Source organism: Meleagris gallopavo, chromosome 13 (genome assembly GCF_905368555.1).
Source record: "Meleagris gallopavo chromosome 13, MGAL_WU_HG_1.1, whole genome shotgun sequence".
Lineage (NCBI taxonomy): Eukaryota > Metazoa > Chordata > Aves > Galliformes > Phasianidae > Meleagris > Meleagris gallopavo.
This window is the reverse complement of record NC_139416.1, coordinates 13,203,662-13,222,941: the sequence shown is the minus strand read 5'-3', so window position 1 is coordinate 13,222,941 and position 19,280 is coordinate 13,203,662. Positions and strand designations below refer to the sequence as shown.

Sequence of the window (19,280 nt, the reverse complement as noted above, 5' to 3'; positions counted from 1 at the left end):
AAATAACAAAGGTCAACATGGTAGAAACATGACAGTTAAATGATAATTTAGGATCAGAAATCAATACCAGGTTTTAAAATATGGTTTCTGTAGCATAATTGTCTCATCTTAAATGGAAACACACTGGATTTTTTTAAAGTAGTTGAATATATTCAGCTTATTTATTTGTCACTCATGTAAGGTCACCACTGCCAATTTAAAGACCTTGACAGTGTTTTTATCTTAACTGAAAAATACTTAACCTGAGGAGGAACGAACAGTAAATTTGTCATTCATTCATTGAGATTAGGAAATGAGGGCTGACAGTCATCACCTCTAAATGCTGAAATTACTTTCCATAAGATGCTCACAGAACATCAGGGACATCAGAGGGCTCCATTGACACAGGTCTCGTATGAGGGTCACTTGTGACTTCCGTTTGCTGAAATATTCAGTCACCCTTCACCACTGACTTGAATTAAGGCAAAGACTCTGACAGTGCAAAAGAAATTGAACTAGTAGGTCAACCCCAAGAATATTATATAAGCTAACTTAAAAACACAATAATTTGATGATTGATTTGTCCATTCTATCATTAAATGAATGAGGAATGAACTTATATCTGATTTGAGAAAGCCCTGTAACATTTTTCAGGCTGAGATACAATCAGTGCCTTCATTGATGTTTACCTCCAGACTTGGTGAAATATCTGATCAAGGAATTGTGAAATACTGGTGAAAAAATGTGATTTATTTTGACAACGGTAAGTAACAGATGGAAAGGATGCTTTACAAAGAGGCAAATATTCACAGGAAGGCTAATGGATCTTCAAAGCAGGCAAATGTCTAATTAAAATCAGTAAATCACTTCCCCTTTGTCAATAGGGAAAAAAAAGAGAAAGAAGGCCAGGTGGAAAGACTTTACTGATGGTAGAGCTGCCACTGGGAGAAAGCCAAGTTGTAGTTATAAAACATTACATTTATTATTAGCTACTAGATGATAAATTTGTACTGATTTCCCCTAAAGAGAAAGTAAGTTAAAGAAAGCTAAGATGTGCTTATAAGATACAGATGTTGATTCAATACAACAGATAAAAGGGTTCTCCTTTAGTGAAGAGAGACTAGCTGGACAGCGTCCCTGAAGGTTGTACGTTTGGCATGTGAACAGTAAAAAATAAAAAAAATTTAAAAAATGGAGACACAATAACAACATAAGATAAATTTGAAACAGCTGAAGTAGGAATGAGATCATGCAGGACCTTTCAAGGATACTCTATTATTTTTTTTTCCCCTTTTCATGACCTTAGTGGACTTTCCTGAAAAACAACAGTTTGTCATAAGCTTTTAGTTAAGATTTTGTTTAAAGTGACTTTAGAAATATTGAAAGGATAAAAACTCTTTTGTTTTAACGTTTGGCTTAAGCAACCAATGTAGCTGCAATTCTTCCTTTACGGATGATTTTCTCTACAGGTATTCTTTCACTTTCCTTTGAAGCTCCTGGTGTTAGCCATGGTCAAGGATCCCATGTAACTGCCCACTGAGCCAATGATCCTGGTTTTTAACTGTTTGTAACAGCTTTCCACAAGCATCATATACTCCATGCTTAGCTTTACACTACTGAAAACAAGCTGAATTCATGAATGCCAGTGAGATTAATCTTGACTGATCAAAGAAATCAGAACCTGGGTTAGCATGTTGGATGTTAATACATTTATTAAATGGCATGGAGACTCAGAGTGGATAAAAGTTGCAGTCTCACAGGCATCTTTCTGAAAATCCAAATAACATAGCCAGATACTAATCTTCTGCACCAACAAGCTTCTTAGCTTGCCATTACTGGTGTAACTTACAGCTCAGTGGAGCCAGCTTAGCTCTAACGTGCGCCTCAAGAAATTATCAAAGACTTACAAGACATGGGAGGGAATCAGGAAATGTAGATGCAATTTGGAGATTCAGATCAAAGCTATCCTGTATGCGGGGGCTTAAAGTCTGGGTTCATGCCCATTTCGTAAATGATGCACATGCAGAGTGAGTTAAAAATGAAAATACATTTTCTTTCAGCAGATATGGGAAGCACATCCAGGTAAACAGTAATTATTCCTTTTTGTTTAAGATCAGCTTCACTCCGCTACTGGTAGTAGTTGCCTATTTCTCCTTCACAGACCCCAGATCATTTTTACATCTGGCTAACCTGCCAGACACTTGTGTATATTCCTGTACATTAGATAGATTATTATGGGAGAAAGAGGAGTTTATCCTGTGTAACTTGATCTGTTTTATTTCAGTGTATTGCAAACAACTTCATACCGCCTTAAAAGCTCAAAGGCTCAATCATAAAAAGGCATATTGACAGCCTCTTTAGAATTTTGACCTGCAAAATGGAGTACTGCACAGGAGACATAGGATAGCCACAGTAAAAAAAAAAAAAAAAAAAAAAAAAAAAAAAGGCAGTCTCGAAGAAAGGGGCAGATGCACAGCTAGTTTTGAAAACTTATTGGTTTAGCTTTGAAATCAAAATTAGCAGCAAAAGGAAAAGGTTCTTTACTCAAGAGAATTCAATTTATCCATTGTTTTAACATTTTATGCCCTAAGCAAAAGCCACAGTCCTTTTTCTTCAGAGTAGATCTGGCAGATTCCAGCCACAGAGTCTGTGGTTTTCAAACTCAAGAAGCTGTAAATTTTATAACTCTGCGCCCTGCGGTCAGAGCTGCTGAGTGTTGTGTCTGAAGTCAGGTGGTTGGTGTGTTAAAGGTAGACATTAAACAGTATTGAGGAACTGGAAATGTTTAAGGAGGTTTTTTTGCCAGCTGTAAATTTGGGAGCAAATGCCAGTTGGCTGAAAAGATGCTGGAATGTATCCAGTTAAGTAGAACTAGCACTGGAGGTCTTTCCAAATTTGTAGGTCTGATAACTTGGCTGTATATGCAGACTTCAGTTATTGGGTTGTTAAAGGAAGGCTTTATAATGAATGTTTGAAAATACGATAGAAAACTTTTTATATGCTCATTACTTTGACAAAATTGTAACCTTGCAATAGCACTGCATTCCTGATGAAAACTTGGTTGAACATTACGCGTTGTATAACATTTTTCAGCTGAGTGCCAGGGACTTTAAATTACATGGTTTTGTGCTGCACGTTTTGTCTCCAGTACTTTTCCAGAGTTTGATTTTTGCCCTTTTAATCTGCAGCTGGGATGATACAGGACATAAGAAACCTGAATGTCATACAGTTCCTGCTTTGTGTACATATCCTCTTGTGGTTTCAAGAGTGGGAAGGGGCTCTAGCTTTGGCTGCTGGCTAGGAGAAGAAGTTACAGATTTCAGCTCCCTGTAAAAATTATATCTACTTCCCAATGCAGAAGAAGGGAGTGTAGCCCAATGACTTAAAATGTGTACAGAGCAGCCTGCATGATGTACGGGAGCTACGCAGAGGCTCTCACTCAGCTGGAGGCTGCAAGTTCCTGACATTACTGTGAGGTTGTTCTCTGGATGATAGATACTAACATCTCTTGTTCCAACATGCCAAGGATCATTTGCTCTCTTTCCATTTGTTGTCTTGAAGCACCAGGATAATATTGCTCCACAGAAGTAAAGCTGGTTGTCACATTTTTTTTTTCTTTTAATATCTTCTCATCCTCCCCCTTCTGTGTTGAATTCTGAATTATGTTATTTAGGATGCATTTGCTTGGTTTCTTACATCTGCTGTCGGGAAGTGGGGAACAGTTTTCAAAGGCAGATATTCACAGCCTAACACTTAAAGACGTTTTAATCTTTACTCTTATTTTGGCCACTTAAATACAACAATTTCATAACAGTTGTTAGATCAGGCTAGAGCTCAGCATTACTGTGATCTTGAGGTATGAAAAAAATGTCCTCCTCTTTTGACACATGACTTACTAAAAGGACAGACAGACCCTTTCTGCACTGTCCTTGTATTTCTGCAGGTGCTGGTCCAAAGAACCATTTTGATGTTTAGGAATTGCTTTGATGAGTTTCTGTATAACAAAGAACTAGGTCTCTGGAAAATTGTTTCATGGTGTGTATAAATACATTATGAATATATCATGTTTACTTAATCTTCCTTCCAAATCAGAGAATCCCTTTTTTTTTTTTTTTTTTAACACCCCCCCCAATTGTTTTTTTGTTTTGTTTGTTTTTCTTAAACCAAACTCCAATTACCTATCTGTAGATCCTGCTACAAGGCAAAAATCCTGGGATTGCTTGGGAATACACATTTTCCAAAATGAACGAGAACAAGACATCTGTCAAAAAGCACAGCCACTCCTGGGTGACAGTGCAGTCAGAGTGCTCAGCTACCTGTGGTGGGGGTAGGTAACTTCTTAATATTTGATGCTCTTCGTTTTCATTTCTCTTTACACATTCACCTCAGACATTTCAGCTGCCTTTAATTTTGTAAGCATGTGTAACAATACATACCTTGAACACCTGGTCCCTTTTTTTAATCTGACAATTTATAATACAGATGAAGTACCTTTCATAGTTCTTCTGTGGTAGAAAGAAAAAATCACGACAGTCTCAATTCATGTCACTTACCGTGGCAGTCTTTTTTTCTTCAGGTCAATCTGTGCACATATCTTGCTGTTGAAGTAACATGGGAATTAAATATGTGCTTTGATGTAGTTGTATCCTGGGAACACAGAAAGATAACAAATAATGAGTAAATTTTATCTATCTGTAGAGAGTAACTGAAGACTAAAATACTATAAAGAACTTTACTGACAGTTGCACACTGGTCTTCTCACTGTTTAATTACAAATATTTGAGTTTATCAAACTTAAACTCTGAAATTCTACATAAGCTAAAGACTTCTTATTACCATACTCCTCTGGGTATTTGCTTTCCTCAGAACGTGTATTTATTCTTTTTAAATTCTGGGTGTTCCATCAATGGAAGTAATTGTAGGATGTAATGAAAGCAGAAAAGTGGCACATAGGAAATTTTGCAGGAAAAAAAAAAAAAAAAAAACAACTGAAATTTGAGTGGCCTTTAAATTTTAAGTGGGTCATATAAATAAGATTCGATGATGCAGTTGCCCATGATATCAAAGAATTGGACTGGATGACCCAAGTAAATGCCATGTTATGTTCCTGAATTTGAAAAATATGTGAAATTCAGAAATATCTTGTTAGTTTGTTGTTAAGGCTTCACAGCATACCAGCAGACTGTTTAAGGAAGTTACCATTAAAAACCATTTACCAAATGAAGTCCTGTTTTATTTAGTTCAAGTCAATGGAAGTGTACCAAGGATGACCTTGGACTGGATCGAATAAAATTCTTTCCTACTTCTTTTTCTTTTGAATTTTGAGTAAACATTTATTTTATTACACTTTTTTTCTAATACTTCCATAGGACATATTACAGCAAAAGCAATTTGTTTGGAAGATCATCGTACACGAGTTAATTCTTCTTTTTGTGGTCCACGGATGAAGCCTTTAACTGAAACAAAACTATGCAATACTAATCCTTGCCCAGCACAGTAAGTTCTCTTTATTTTTCTGCCTTTCATTGTGCAAGGAAGTTCTCTGAGATAGGCACATAGAATTGTACAGCCCGCTAGATGAACCCATTTTTATTCTGTAATTTAAAACAGTAATTGTTTAAAAACGTTAGTTGTGTAGGCTTCTGCCCAATGATAATAATAGAGGCAGTATTTCTAATGTTGCTAGGCAAGACCTCCTGAGGGTTGCTTGCAGCTCTGTCACCATGCTGGGGTTAGCTATGTGACACTGAGTAAATCTAAGTTACTTAGAGGCCCATTCTGCCACCTTTACTCACCTTGAATCAATAAGACCATTTCCTGAGTAAAGTGCTACTCCCCATGTGGAAGCTTGGCCTTCTGACTCAGATTCCACATATTAGATTAGGCTAAAAGAATCTTGTGAAGTGCAATTAGTGACTTTTGGGCAAAATACTTCATACAGTATTTTGATACCAGTAAGAGGACTATCTTAGCCAAATAAATTGTCAGCAATGCTCCTGCTCCCACAAAAATAAAGACATTTCTTATGTTAACAACCTTATTTTCTAAGACATAAGAAAGGTGAGATGCAAAGGAAGACAATGACATACAGATAAGCCTTTAGAATCCAGCTGGTATAAATCAACAGAGCTCCTTTAAAAACAAAGGAGTCACACTGATTTATAGTAGCTGTGGTAGGAGTCCTTTGGAAAAAAAAAATGTTGTGTGTTCATATAATTAAACACAGTATCATGTGGCTTAGAATTTAAATGGGGAGATTTAAGAGTACACTGACTGTCTGTCTTCTGCTGTTTTTTTCACATTTGGACTCCTGACTTTTCAACTTTAGCATTATATTAATTTTATATTAAAGATCAGAAAAAAACTTTTGACTTCCAGGACAGGAGATTTTCTACAGTGATATGATGGCAAAAAAATAATTGTTGCATAGGAAAATTGTTGAAAACAGAGTTCAAGTGCACAAGCAGCAGACAGCAGAAGGAGTGAGGAGCTGTAGTCCTCGTGTCATCTGCTGATGCTTGTGCTGATGAATACAATAAGTGTAAAACCAGTCAGTCAAGCCCACTAAGTGTGTTATAAAAATAACACATTTAATTGGTTTTCCCTATCTGCCCCAGTGCAGAAGAGGATGATGGGGCAAGACAAAAAGACAGATATGCTTTATGGTAGTGTTGTTTTTGCTTCAAAATCCATAATTTGCAATATGTTGAACATTCTGAAAAATAGTCCGGTAATAGTTTGGAATTTCCTGCGAAATTTAAAGATTACAGCACAGAGCACAGAATCCAAATGGTAAATTATACATTACAACCACAAAAGGATAGAGATAAGATTTAAATAATGGCAGTATATCACATGAGAGCCCCATGTTCCTGCTTCAGCAATTTCTTTAGATTGCTCTTAGCCACATGAATTTCTGAATACTAATTTAAAGTAATCTTTGTAGCCAAACACAATCTGTTTGTATGTGACTTATCTCCTGCCAGAATTATTTTTAACCAATGAACTTAGTATCATGTAGGCAGAAATGTAGTGTCTGTGATGCTCCCAGGAGTCTTTTTTTATCAGCTTATGCTCACCTTCATTTTCATGTAGCATTGTTGTGCTATAAAACTTCAGCAAAATGATTTTCATCTCTGTTTTCTCTCTCTGGACCATACAGAAAATTCTATTTCTGTTGAACTGGTATCATGACATGTTTTGAAGATCCACTGGTATAAATATCACTGAAAATGCTGACTGTCCATTTTGACATGCAGTACAACATGGTCATGCTAAAATTGCTCTGATATTTTTAGATTACCACAACACAATTAATAACTTGATCCCTAAAAAAGTACAGAAATAAAAACTATAAAAGGACCGAGCTTCCCAAAACTACACATGTGGGTAAAAAACAATTCAACTCGCTAATTAATTATTTTTAAACCACGTGAGGCAACATTAAAAAAAATAATAAATATAATGGTGGAAACAATAGCAAATAAAGAAAATACAAATATGGTGGGAATAATAGGCAAGGAAAGAAAGTGACTAACAGATGAGATGTGTGTCTGTTTTGTGACTTGAAAGAGAAGACTCCAGACTTGTAAAGGTCAGTGAGGAGTAATTACTGCATAGGAACAAAGTCTGAGGGGGAACAAAACTGCCATCCTAACAGTAAGAACACAGGCATCAGAACTACACATTGTTGTTGGATTTCAGAACTGGCAAATCTGCTCATAATTACTTAAGTTATTTGAGCTAATGAAAGATACTCTTGGATCGCAGCCCAGATAATTTTGGAAAATGGCAGTTTAGTAGAGGACATTAAAGAAAGTTTATTGTCCTCTCCTCTATGAAGAAGGGAACTTTCTGGACAGTTTGTGCAAATAGACTTTTAAAATGATTGCTTTTGATTGCTCTGCCAATCATGGTTGTCAAAAACATCAAGGGAAACTAATTAAAAGTTGTAGAATGGATTAAAACTATTAACTTCTGTCCAGATGTTTATATTGCAAAGGTCCACAGACTTCTAAATCAGACAAAAAGAAAATGTCTGATGTGTTCTGGAGATACATAACTACTGACTTTTCATATTAATATTTGTTATACTAGGCCCTTTTATATTTCCCACTATTTTTGACAGTTACTGAAGTTACTAGATTGAGTGTTGGGATCGCTTCTGTTCCCAAAGGAATTTTACCAGATTAAGAGTTTTATATATTTTTAAACAATTAGTTTTGTTTTCAGGCAGATGTGATCAGAAATGCAAATGAGATGCTGGTCATCTTTCACACAGTAAGAAAAGAAAAAAAAAAAACCTTTCCTGTGATTAAATCTGTACGTAAGCAGCTATTCTAGTCCTCACAGGGTGAATGCTGTAGGAAACCATAGAAGGCCAAGCAGCTGGATTTGAGACAAAAAAAGACAACCAACCTATTCTGTGACATAAATTATTAAAAATCTGTAAAATACTTAAGTTCAGTGCTGCATATTTCAATTAGAGATTTCAAGTAATTTTTTAATTATTCATAATTTCCTCTGTTTTCTTCACTCATTTTCCCATCCAGTTGTTTCTTATGATCTTACATTGGAAGCCTTTGAGGACAGATGCTTGGATGTGTGTCTGAAGAGTTACACAAGGGTTGGGGACCCACTCAGTGCTTCAGTAATAGAAATACTAAGCAGCTATTGACATTTCAAAACTGAACTCAGCCTAAGCAATTGGCAGTGTTTCTTCAGTCTTTGTGTAATTTTAGTGACAGTATTCATAACTGAAGCTTGCCTGTGACTGGAGTGTAGATTTGCCCAACAGCTTTTGCTGGTTAAATTCTCACTGTTTTATTTAGATCCCACATCTTCTGTCTGCCAAATTTGTTAGTCTGAGGAGATTTAAATCCTCGAAATGCTATTGACAGGACTGCTGATTTTAGCAAGCCTATTCTTTTTTGTAAATAGAGGCAAGCTAAGGTTTGACATTAATATCATTGAATACTACCATGTCAACATTTGTTGAGCTGTGACAAATGCACTGGGAGGTTCATGCTTACCTAAGTTGGTCCCATTTTCCCTGCAATGCCAGCTTTTTTCTCGTATCTGCTGGGTGAACTTCCTTCCAGTTTGTGTTTTTTTGAAGGAGAAAGTAACAAGGAAAGCAATGTAACAGCAAAGGTCAGGACTCTCCAGTGAGCCAATCTCATCTACTGCCTATCCATCACACTTTTGTTTCGTTCTCTTCTCTGTTAGTTTATCTGGAGGTCTCTTCAGCAGCTGAAGTGACAAAAGTGATCATTCACTCATGTCTTTAGAGAACATTTTTCTTTTCCATTTTCAGGGAGGGGTTTTTATTTCAATTAAAATACTGACATGGTAGAAAGGAATGGTGATTTGTTAGATTTTCTAGATACTCCACCAGCCTCAATGGCAGTGTCTCTCTCTGTCCAAATGGAATTCCAGATTCCAGGTTAGATTCAAAGGCAAGTTAATTCTGGTAGATGTGTGAGTTGTAAATAATTAATACTAGTTTTTCTAGCTGTATTATTTATATTTCATCCCATCCAAAATGTTCTCTTCTTTGAAGAAAGACTAAGTAACTAAAGTTTTTCGATTGCTTGAAATCCATACATCAGTAGAGTAGAATAAGCAGAATCCCTGAATAATTCACATTTCATGGGTGATTCACGTGTGTTGATTTTATAAAGTTAATTGGCATCTTGTGTTTCTAATATACATTTTTTTTTTCTCCATTAAGCTGGTCAGCAGGTGAATGGAGTGCATGCAGCAAATCTTGTGGAGGAGGGCAACAAAGTCGTCTCATCCAGTGTGTCCAGAAAAAGGCTTTCCAAAGAGAGGAGGTAGTGGCCCATTCCCTGTGTCCTGTTAGCACCCCTACACAAGTGCAGATATGCAATAGTCAAGAATGCCCACCTGAATGGAGCCCTGGACTATGGTCTCAGGTAATCTGGAGAAAAACTTGTGTTTCTTATTGCTGATATAATGAAAACTACGCCCAAAATTCCATGCAGAAAGAAACAGTGAAAATCAATATTGTACAAATAATTCTATTTGTAATGATAACTTGTAAGCTATATTTTAATGAGCCTTTGTAAGTGGTCAGGAAGGAGGGCTTGGAAGTTTCCTTTCTGGTGCATACAAACAGATGGAAGATTTTTTCTGGTTTCATAACTTAAGGCTCAATGAATTTTTCAAAGCCATTAACTCCTGTCTGAGATAAGTTCCTACAGCAGTATTAACTTTTCTTAGAGATGACTGGCAGTCAAGGAATGAAGAAATATTTGGACTTATTAAGGCACACACATTTTTAAATTGTGGATTGATAAAGCTGTGATTTACACATACAATAACTGTTTCTCTACTTTTGCCTTTGTTAGAGTAACTCTAAGTAGAACACTGCTGCAGTTAATCTCTCTGAGGAACATAAGGCCCCTAGGCAGATTCCTGTGTGTACACACCCTGCTTCACAAACCTATGAAAAGCTTGACATTAAACCAGTCTGAGTTTAAAAGCACACACATGCTTACACAAAACTCATCTCTGCTCAGTCTGTGACTATTGTTGCTGCTGGCACAAGCTGTGAACGTGAGGATAAATCAAGTATTGGGAAATCTTTAGATGTAAGAGAGACAGATGACAGTAAACCTATATAAGAATTATTTTGATTTTTCTATATTCATTTAGTGAAACCCAAGGTGGATTTAGATTTACTGAAAACTCTGTTACTCCTTTGGTACTTTTATTCCATAGGTGTTCAAGCACATCTTGTCCTAAACTTTCCAGGTTAAGAAGCACAGTCTGCTTCTCCATGTGAGTGCCCTGTAATATACTGGGACAGACAAGTAACTTTTTCTTCCAGTGTATGTGAAGGAAACACTACTATGGCAAAAGACTGTGAAAAACATATGACAGTTAGATATTTAAAAGGGAAGAACAAAATCTTCAGACACATTCACATTTTCAAGCTTTACCAAAAATTTTAAAATAATCAATTATCCCCTTCTTTAGAGCTGTATGATTGAAGTTGGGTTTTTTAAATTAATCAATAAAAATTAAGTTCACAAGTTCTTACCAGGCTTATTGAACAAGTTAGCAAAGATTTTAAAAGTCAGATGAAAGCTACTATATCACAGGCTCAAAAGAGTTAAAAGAAAAAAATGCAAACTACCCAGTCTCTCTTCACAAATCAGAGAATCATTTTAAATGAAAGGCTTTTCCATCTGTTTGGGGATAAGATTACAACTAGAGATTTTCAGCAAACAGGTATTTCTATTTCAGTGCACTTTGTGTTCATGAAATCTTTAAAAAACGTTTATGATTTAATTTGTACACTGATAATGTGGTATTCTGCATTGGAATGTGCCTGTTAATTATTATAAGAAGAACGCTTAGAAGAGAATGCAACAAGATAGAAAGTCCACAGAATTATTTCAGGGCTATTTCCTCATTTCATCAGAAATGGCTCATTAGTGCATTTTATTGGATGCTGAGGTAATGAAAGCTATGGAATGTCTTTTCAACTGACCCACAGTTCAAGCAATACATATTTATTCACTAGTGACTTGTCCTAAGCTTCATTGTAATCTTGGCAATTAACTTCGGTCAAGCATCTTAACCATTTTCTATATCAGATTCTGTCTTTTTGTGAGATTCTTGTGAAGAAGTTATGTATAGATTCCCTAGGTAGTTTTCTCTGTCTCTTTCTTGTCCCTCTGGGCCAACATGAGGACAAGATAACAAATAGCTGAGAACATCTTGCTGTGGGAGATTATCAGATGGGAGGTTAGAAGTAGCTTTCAACTATTCTGTCTAGAGAAAAAACAATTTTGCTCACAAATCCAACTTTCCTCATCAACGGAAAAGAAGATATTACTTGTCCTACATGGGGGCTGTTAAGAGTTCATAATTTACAAAAAGAAAGCACTCAGAAGAACATTGTAAGACTGACATATAGATATTGCTGTTATAGAATTTCAAGTTTACTTGCATTATAATGGCAGCTACAGAGCACATTAACAATGGTTTCTGTGTTCTGCTGTAAAATACAAATAATATCAATTTACATTTTTCTACCTCGAATATTTCTTTCCATTACAGTGCTCCAAGACTTGTGGGAGAGGTGTTAAGAAGCGGGATGTCTACTGCACAAGTACTAGTTCTCCCAAGCTTAAAATCTTGCCTGAAAGCATGTGCAGCCAAGACCATAAACCTGAATCCCAGCAGACCTGTGTGCTAGGACGCTGCCCTAAAAATGACCGGCTCCAGTGGGTGATTGCTTCCTGGAGTGAGGTAAAGTAAAGTAGGGCTCACTGTCTTCCTTTTCACATTTTGACAATGTTGACTTGGGGACACATACACAAACAGCATAGGAAAAAAAGAAAAGCTAAGCTGACATTTGAAAATCAGGCTTGCTGTGGGCAAGCCACTATAAAAACACAGTTCTTTACATTCAGATGTAGTTAGATATATTCTGATGTCTTTGTTTTTTTGGACTTCCGGTGACTTAGCTTCATATTTCTGTTTACACATGTGGAGCATGGTCTTTGGGGTTTTATAATGTTTTTGTAGTTTCATGTAATTTAGGTTATCTTGAGCATAGCCCACTCTCCTTTGAATGTGTTTCTATAGATTTAAAAGGTGTGCTTTGCTTTTACAGTGCTCAGCCTCCTGTGGCCCAGGTGTACGCAAGCGAGAACTAAAATGTGGTGAGAAAAGCATCCATGGGAAATTAATCACCTTCCCTCAGAGAAGATGTAGAAACATCAAGAAACCAAACATAGACCTGGAAGAAACTTGTAACAATGGACCTTGTCCATCCCAAACTTTGTATAACATGGTGTCTGGCTGGTATTCCTCGCCCTGGCAGCAGGTAGGAATGGGAAGCTTTCTCGTCCCTCCCTTCCCATCCATGATGTATTTTGGTGCAGTTAACTTCTTTGTCATAAAATTCAAAAAGGTTGCCCTAAAATGTTATTTGTGCTTCAGAGCCACTCGATTCCATTGTTGCTTCCCAACACTTCCTTTTCAGTGTTCTAACTGCACTGTGATTGAACTATTACATAGCAATATGCACAATGTATTTGAGGATCTGCACAGATTGCCTGGAATTCCCTAAATACTATGATTAATTTGAGGATCAGTCTGTATTTGTTTCTACATTCTTGCAAATAAGCTTCTGTATTTCTGGAACTTATCTACTTTATGAGTCACATATCAATGAGCCACACACTCATTTAATAACATTTATATGAAGCAATGTATACCTGACAATTGTAATCAGATGAAAATGATCATATTTATCTTAAAGACAACTTTTCACGAAACACATACAAGTAAAAGGCTTATTCATTCTAAAATACTTCATAGATCTTCCTGCAAATGCATAGTGTTTTTCCCCAGACACTGCCATAATTATGTTTCCAGAGGGAGCTTTATCTTTGCTCCGACAGCAGGATTGGGCCCAGAGGCCTAGAGTTCAAAAGAAGTCAGTGCAGCCAATCAGGAATGGGTTTTCTATAATATTCAGTTTGTCTACATGCCTAAGGAACCAAATTTTCAGTTGAGTCCTTAAATAACCATACTTTCGAAAGAGCTCAAGAATGGAGAACAGATGCACACACCTTTGAAAATCTGGTCCTGATAGGAATCGCCAAGCATCGACACATCTGATCCTGACCTCTCTCTGAAAGTCTCATCTAAAGCCCGTCAGAATGTTTTCCTTTCGCTTTCATGGGCTCCGATAGATTCTCTGTAATTAATTTTTTTGTTGTTGTCTACAGTGTACAGTAACATGTGGTGGGGGAGTGCAAACCCGGAGCGTGCAGTGCTTACGCCAAGGGAGACCAGCCTCTGGGTGCTTGCCCCATCAGAAACCAGCAATCCTGAGAGCCTGCAATACTAACTTTTGCCCAGCCCCTTCAAAAAGAGGTAAAACTCATCTCTACATTCTGCAGCAGCTTATGTTGATGTACATAGATATACTCCACATCCAGCCAAAATTACCTTTTCGTTAAATCCACTTAAAATTTATATTTGACATGTTCCTCCACAAATTTTCCCATCTTTGCAGCTTTTCAGTTACTTTCAACAGTATAGTATCTCTCTTCCCAGAGTTAACTCTCTTAAAGCAGACTTGAGTATAACTCAGAGAGATTTTAAGAATAGAGATATGGTTTTTTATATGTTATATATATATTTAAAAGTTCACACAGAGTGGTTTTGAGCTGCACCTTCAGTTTATGCTTTTGTGAATGTCCTATGCTGGAACTCTTTTATGATTAAAAATAGCGACTTTAGAATTAAACAGTAAGAATTTGCAATTTATTTTTAGTGTTTTAAATTCCACCCAAGCTTCAGATTGCAACAACCTCCAGGGTGTTCAAAAATGCTTTTACTAGATTGTAGTTTTGCTTCTTCTCCTGATTAGTATGGCCCAATAGGTCAGGGAAAATGAAATTCAGCTTTCTTCTAACTTGTATGCCTGCTATATCCCTCTTCATATCTTCAGTGTGTTTTGAGTTCTGGAGTAGCAAGAATCTTTGTGTCAATGATGGGATGGGAATTCTCTCAGAATCGTTAAAGAAAGAGAGAGATGCATTCATCCCATCCAATGTATTTGCTCAAAAGCTGGTTACTGCTTGTGACACCTTAAGTGATGGAAAAAAAAAATTAATGGAGATCCAGGTTTGTCCAGTGTAATAATAGTTACCTAGACATGTTAAAGCACTTCAACCATGAATTTTCAATATACTGTACATTAAGTGTCTTGTTACCATTTTAAAACAAAATGCTGAAAGTAATGTCTGTAAAACAGGCTGGATTGCAAGAGAAATGAAGTAGAGTTGGGAGCAATGGTCAACCTCTGGCCCTGCACCTTGTAATTTGACATTAGACAACAACCCATCTCATCTGTACTGATTCATGATATTCAGTGCAGAACCTAGTGGTGTCTGAAGAGTTAGACCCACTGTAGTAACTCAAGACACGCAGAGTATCAGACCTGAATCCAAACTAAGATATAAAATATACCTAAAACAGAGACACGAGCAGTTTTCCCGTTTTTATAATTAAATATTTTTAACAATTCAAATGCTAATTAACATTCCTAAGAAGTTCTGCTGTACTTCAGAATTTCTGTATTACATCCTCTTCTGTCATGATACAGCAAGCACTCTTCTTTCACCCCAGCCTCCCTCTGCTATATTTCATGTCTGAAGTAATGTCTGTTACTAATTTTGGCTTTGGCCTGTTTCTTTCTTGCCTCACATCTGCAGGAGCTCTTTCACCTTTATTATAACTGGGTCGTCAGGCTCTAGAGATCAATTATCTCCTCACTGCTCTCTAACTTTCTGTCTGAACCAGCAAAAAGAGAAGGAACCAGCTGTGCTGGAATCACATCGAAGCAAATCAGTCTCCATTATCAGCCATGCAGCTCCAGCTCAGTGATCACAGTTGAGAAATTAATGTTTCAGGGAGAGTTTACACACTTTCCTAGACAAGCTGGGTCACTTCCATCTGTTAGATGCAGTTACGGTCACCATAACTCCTAACAAATCCAACCGCTTGAAATGAATCAAAATTAAAACAACATGTAAATACTTGAGTAAATAGAAATAAGGAGCTGACAGCCTGGTCTGCATCCACTGAAGCTAGTGGGAGTCTTTGTGTTCATTCCAATAGTCTTTGGATTAGGTCCCAAGAATAAAGTTTTTGGCCACACCTCTGTAATGTTAGCATTGTGCTCTGGTCTTCAAAAGGGGGATAAAGATTTATTAACATGAGCTCCTCAGTGCATATAAAGTTAAAAAAAAAAAAAAAAAAAAAACAGTCATCCATAATTTTTGAAAATTGACCCTTGCATGGTGGGTGATCGTCCCAACTCAGAACAGCTTTCCTTACCTGGAGTTGTGCAGCTTTTCATCTGTTGACTGCTTTGGCAAAGTGGCACTGTCTGTTCCCCAGTGCCAAGTTCTGTGTGGTGGGCAGTAGTTGAAGCAAAGTGAAAGCTGGTGCTAAACTACCAGATCCACTGACACTCTCCTCAATTAAGGCATACGCACTATGACACTGAGCTTCCTAGTTCCTATAAAACACTTTGTTAAGGACAGTGTTTTCTTTACCTAAGATTAGCATTTACAGATGGGATTATGTTTTTAAAAACTGTAGTAAAATGGCAGTATTTTTCATTTTCCTATTCATTCAAATAAATCTGAGGATGATAAAGGTACAAAAGTATCACCATTAACATCATAAAAAAGGAAGTTAAAAAAGTGAAGTGGTGACTAATCAAAAGAAATTCATACACAGAGATCAAGATAATTCCCAAAACCACATGGTTGATCTGACAATGCAGACAACATTGGCTAGATTTTCTTCAGTGCCTCCTTGTGAAGTCCCTTTATTGATCATGTTAACAGAAATTCTGTTCTCTGTTTATAGAAGATTTCAGTTTAGCTACAAATTTTGCTAAATCTCATTGAAATGTCTTGCTGCTCTCACAGACATTGTGGATTTGTTTACAAATCATCCATATGAATCACCACTCTGCTCTTCTAAGGAAAACTAAAGAATCCACTCCAAAACTCTAGAAAGGAGTAACTATGAAATGCTTTTAAAGCTACTGGGCCATGTGTATGAGCTGCACATAAGTTGGTGAAATGAAATCGTAATGATACATTTTTTCTAACTTATTTTTGTAATTAGAAGCTGGGCTTTTCAGAACAAGACATTGTCATCTTGACTCTATTCCCATTAGTTAAGTTTTCACCACTGTGGCGTAGTCAAAGCCCTAAAAGCCTGATCCGTGCCACCTAACTGAAGTTAGAAGTGCAATTCCTTACATTCCCTAAAAAACTGAATGCAGAAAATTAAGTCACTTTGGAAGGTGCTGGTGGAACTACTGTCTGATTTGTAGAAATACTAAAACATTGCTTGGATTTCTCTCTCTCAGATGATCCTTCTTGTGTGGATTTCTTCAGCTGGTGTCATCTAGTACCCCAGCATGGTGTCTGTAACCACAAATTTTATGGCAAGCAATGTTGTAAATCATGCACAAAGAAGAACTGATAGCAGCATGTTATCTGAACCCTTCACTGACAAGATTTTCTTCTTCAATTTATGTTGAAATTAACTTTGCTTTGAGCCAAGACATGGTGCCATGTAAACCACTGATGGAAGAGACATTTTTTTCTAAGGGAATGTCTGAGGTACAGTAATTGTTGGATATATGTTGAAAAATGAATGTTTTTTTTTTTTATTTGCTGACCTCACTAAAGTACAGGGTACTATGGATCACTTGAACACTGAGACTCAAGGGGCAGTTCTTTCCTTAAAAGTGTCACTTTGCACTGTCACATGTTATGAGGAAGAAAATCAGGCAAGGATGCCTTTTGTGGCTAATTTAGCAGAATGCAAAGCAAAAGAGATTGGGAGCTCAAGGAAAAAGATTACAGCACGGCAGTATGACAGATCACACAATCAGAAGTGTTTCCTTTCTTATCTTTTATGATAATATCCCAGGGTAAGGAAGCTGTTTACTGCCATTTTCACAGAAAGACTTTCAAATGACTGTTTGGAGAATCCAGTGTCACACGTGTGACCACGAGAAGTAAATAGTGCACTACAAAGATATATGGTGCTTCTCTATTGTACTTGCTGCTGGAAAAGCAAGTTTTGCATCATGCTTATGTTTTTATTGTTCTGAAGAATTCATTTTCTGCTTCATCTAGAAACTCAGAGGTGGTTAACTAGTAACTTGAAATGTATTCCTAGAAATATTCAGCGTTAGAATATTTGGACTTTTAACATTGCTGTGTTACAAGTAAAATAGAATTTCATATTTCAACTAACTCAAGGAACTCAGATTTATTGAGCTCGATGTTATTTTTTCACTTTCTAAGCTCATAAGATATGTAAATTTAAAATTTAAACTTGATATAGTAAAGTAGATTTTTTTCAGAAGCTAGGTTTTTTAAATGCCAAGATACTGAAGAATGTCTTCCTTTTAATCTCAAATCTCTGCAAATTTTGTTTCATCAGTTGCCCAAATGAAATAACAGGAATATTACAGTCCATTAATTCATGCCAAACTTCTCTGAATAGTTATATTTTCATACAGGTGATAAGAAAAAATTGCAAATACTAAGCAGACTATTTTCTCTAACCAAATAAAAATCATTTCTATTTTTATACACTCTCTTAATACTTACATTTAATTCAGAATCCATCAGCAAACAAAACAAATGTAAACAATATTTGTCATCATTCCATATCAAGATGTTATGTGACACTGTACATCAAATGGTACAACTAAAAAAGTTTCTGAATTAAAAAAAATTCAACCCAACATATTTGCCAAAACCGTTCTGAGACAGAGCTGTGTTCTACTGTAATTTTCTGGGGAGTGACTATGAGGGACATATTTATCTAATTCCACCCAATCCCACAACTTCTTTTGATGAATGTAGCTGCATTTTACTGTTTTTTTAAAGTATCAATTCAGCATAAGATTAGCCAGCTCAGCACTAATGCCAGACAGTGGTCACTTAAAATTATCAGTTCCTTTTGCAACAATTTAAATTAAAAACATGTATTCTATGATACTGTAAGAAATGATGATTGGAAACATATCTCAGTCTACATTGCTCTGTCTTGATATTCGACATTGTATAATTATGAACTCTTTTCTAGGAAAACAACAAGGTTTTTTCTGTTTTGTTTTGTTTTTATAATTGTGTCCTTTTTATTATTTGATGTAAAATAATTAATTTATTAATGCATAGCTTTTCCTTTATATTTCTTTGCTCACTTCCTTAAGTGAAAACTGAGAAAAGAAAATGGCAGTGTCACAAAATATGACTTATGATGTAAAAAAAAAAAAAGCAAAAAATATAAGTGTATTATTTAATTATTTTATAAGCTTTGTAATAAAGTACTTTAACTGTTTCATTATATTTGGAATTGTAAAATTCATGAATAAAATATGGAGGTTATAAATAAATATTAAGTAATATAAGTGGTGTATGCATTTGTTTGTGTTTATGCTGATCGTGCCTTAATATCTTTAAAACATTTTCTTCTATTCTTCTACTACATAATTGTCTAATGCTGGTGACTCTGAACCTACTCCAGTTCTGTGGAGGCACAGCAACTAAAGCTGCTCCCAGAAGAGTGGGCTCTTTGGGGTAGTGGAAATTTAGCTATGTATAAATTCTCTGTCTAACCCTGCCCTTGCCATTCAGGTTTTGTATGGGTTAATATTGGTAGGGAGCTCTCAAAACAGTGCATTTGAGTGTTAACAAGCCACT

General features: G+C 36.2%; 1 protein-coding gene across 2 annotated transcripts in view; it reads left to right on the top strand.

The window, feature by feature from the left end:
• Positions 1-18,959, top strand: part of ADAMTS18 (ADAM metallopeptidase with thrombospondin type 1 motif 18) — a 68,014-nt gene extending 49,055 nt beyond the window's left edge. For both annotated transcript variants that reach the window (XM_085234995.1, XM_085234994.1), the window contains exons 17-23: positions 4,168-4,306; positions 5,349-5,475; positions 9,713-9,917; positions 12,073-12,264; positions 12,632-12,844; positions 13,755-13,902; positions 16,925-18,959. In XM_085234995.1, coding sequence (XP_085091121.1) covers positions 4,168-4,306; positions 5,349-5,475; positions 9,713-9,917; positions 12,073-12,264; positions 12,632-12,844; positions 13,755-13,902; positions 16,925-17,040 — 1,140 coding nt within the window. In that variant the 3' untranslated portion in view covers positions 17,041-18,959. The remainder of the gene's footprint in view (positions 1-4,167; positions 4,307-5,348; positions 5,476-9,712; positions 9,918-12,072; positions 12,265-12,631; positions 12,845-13,754; positions 13,903-16,924) is intronic.
• Positions 18,960-19,280: the final 321 nt, after the last annotated feature.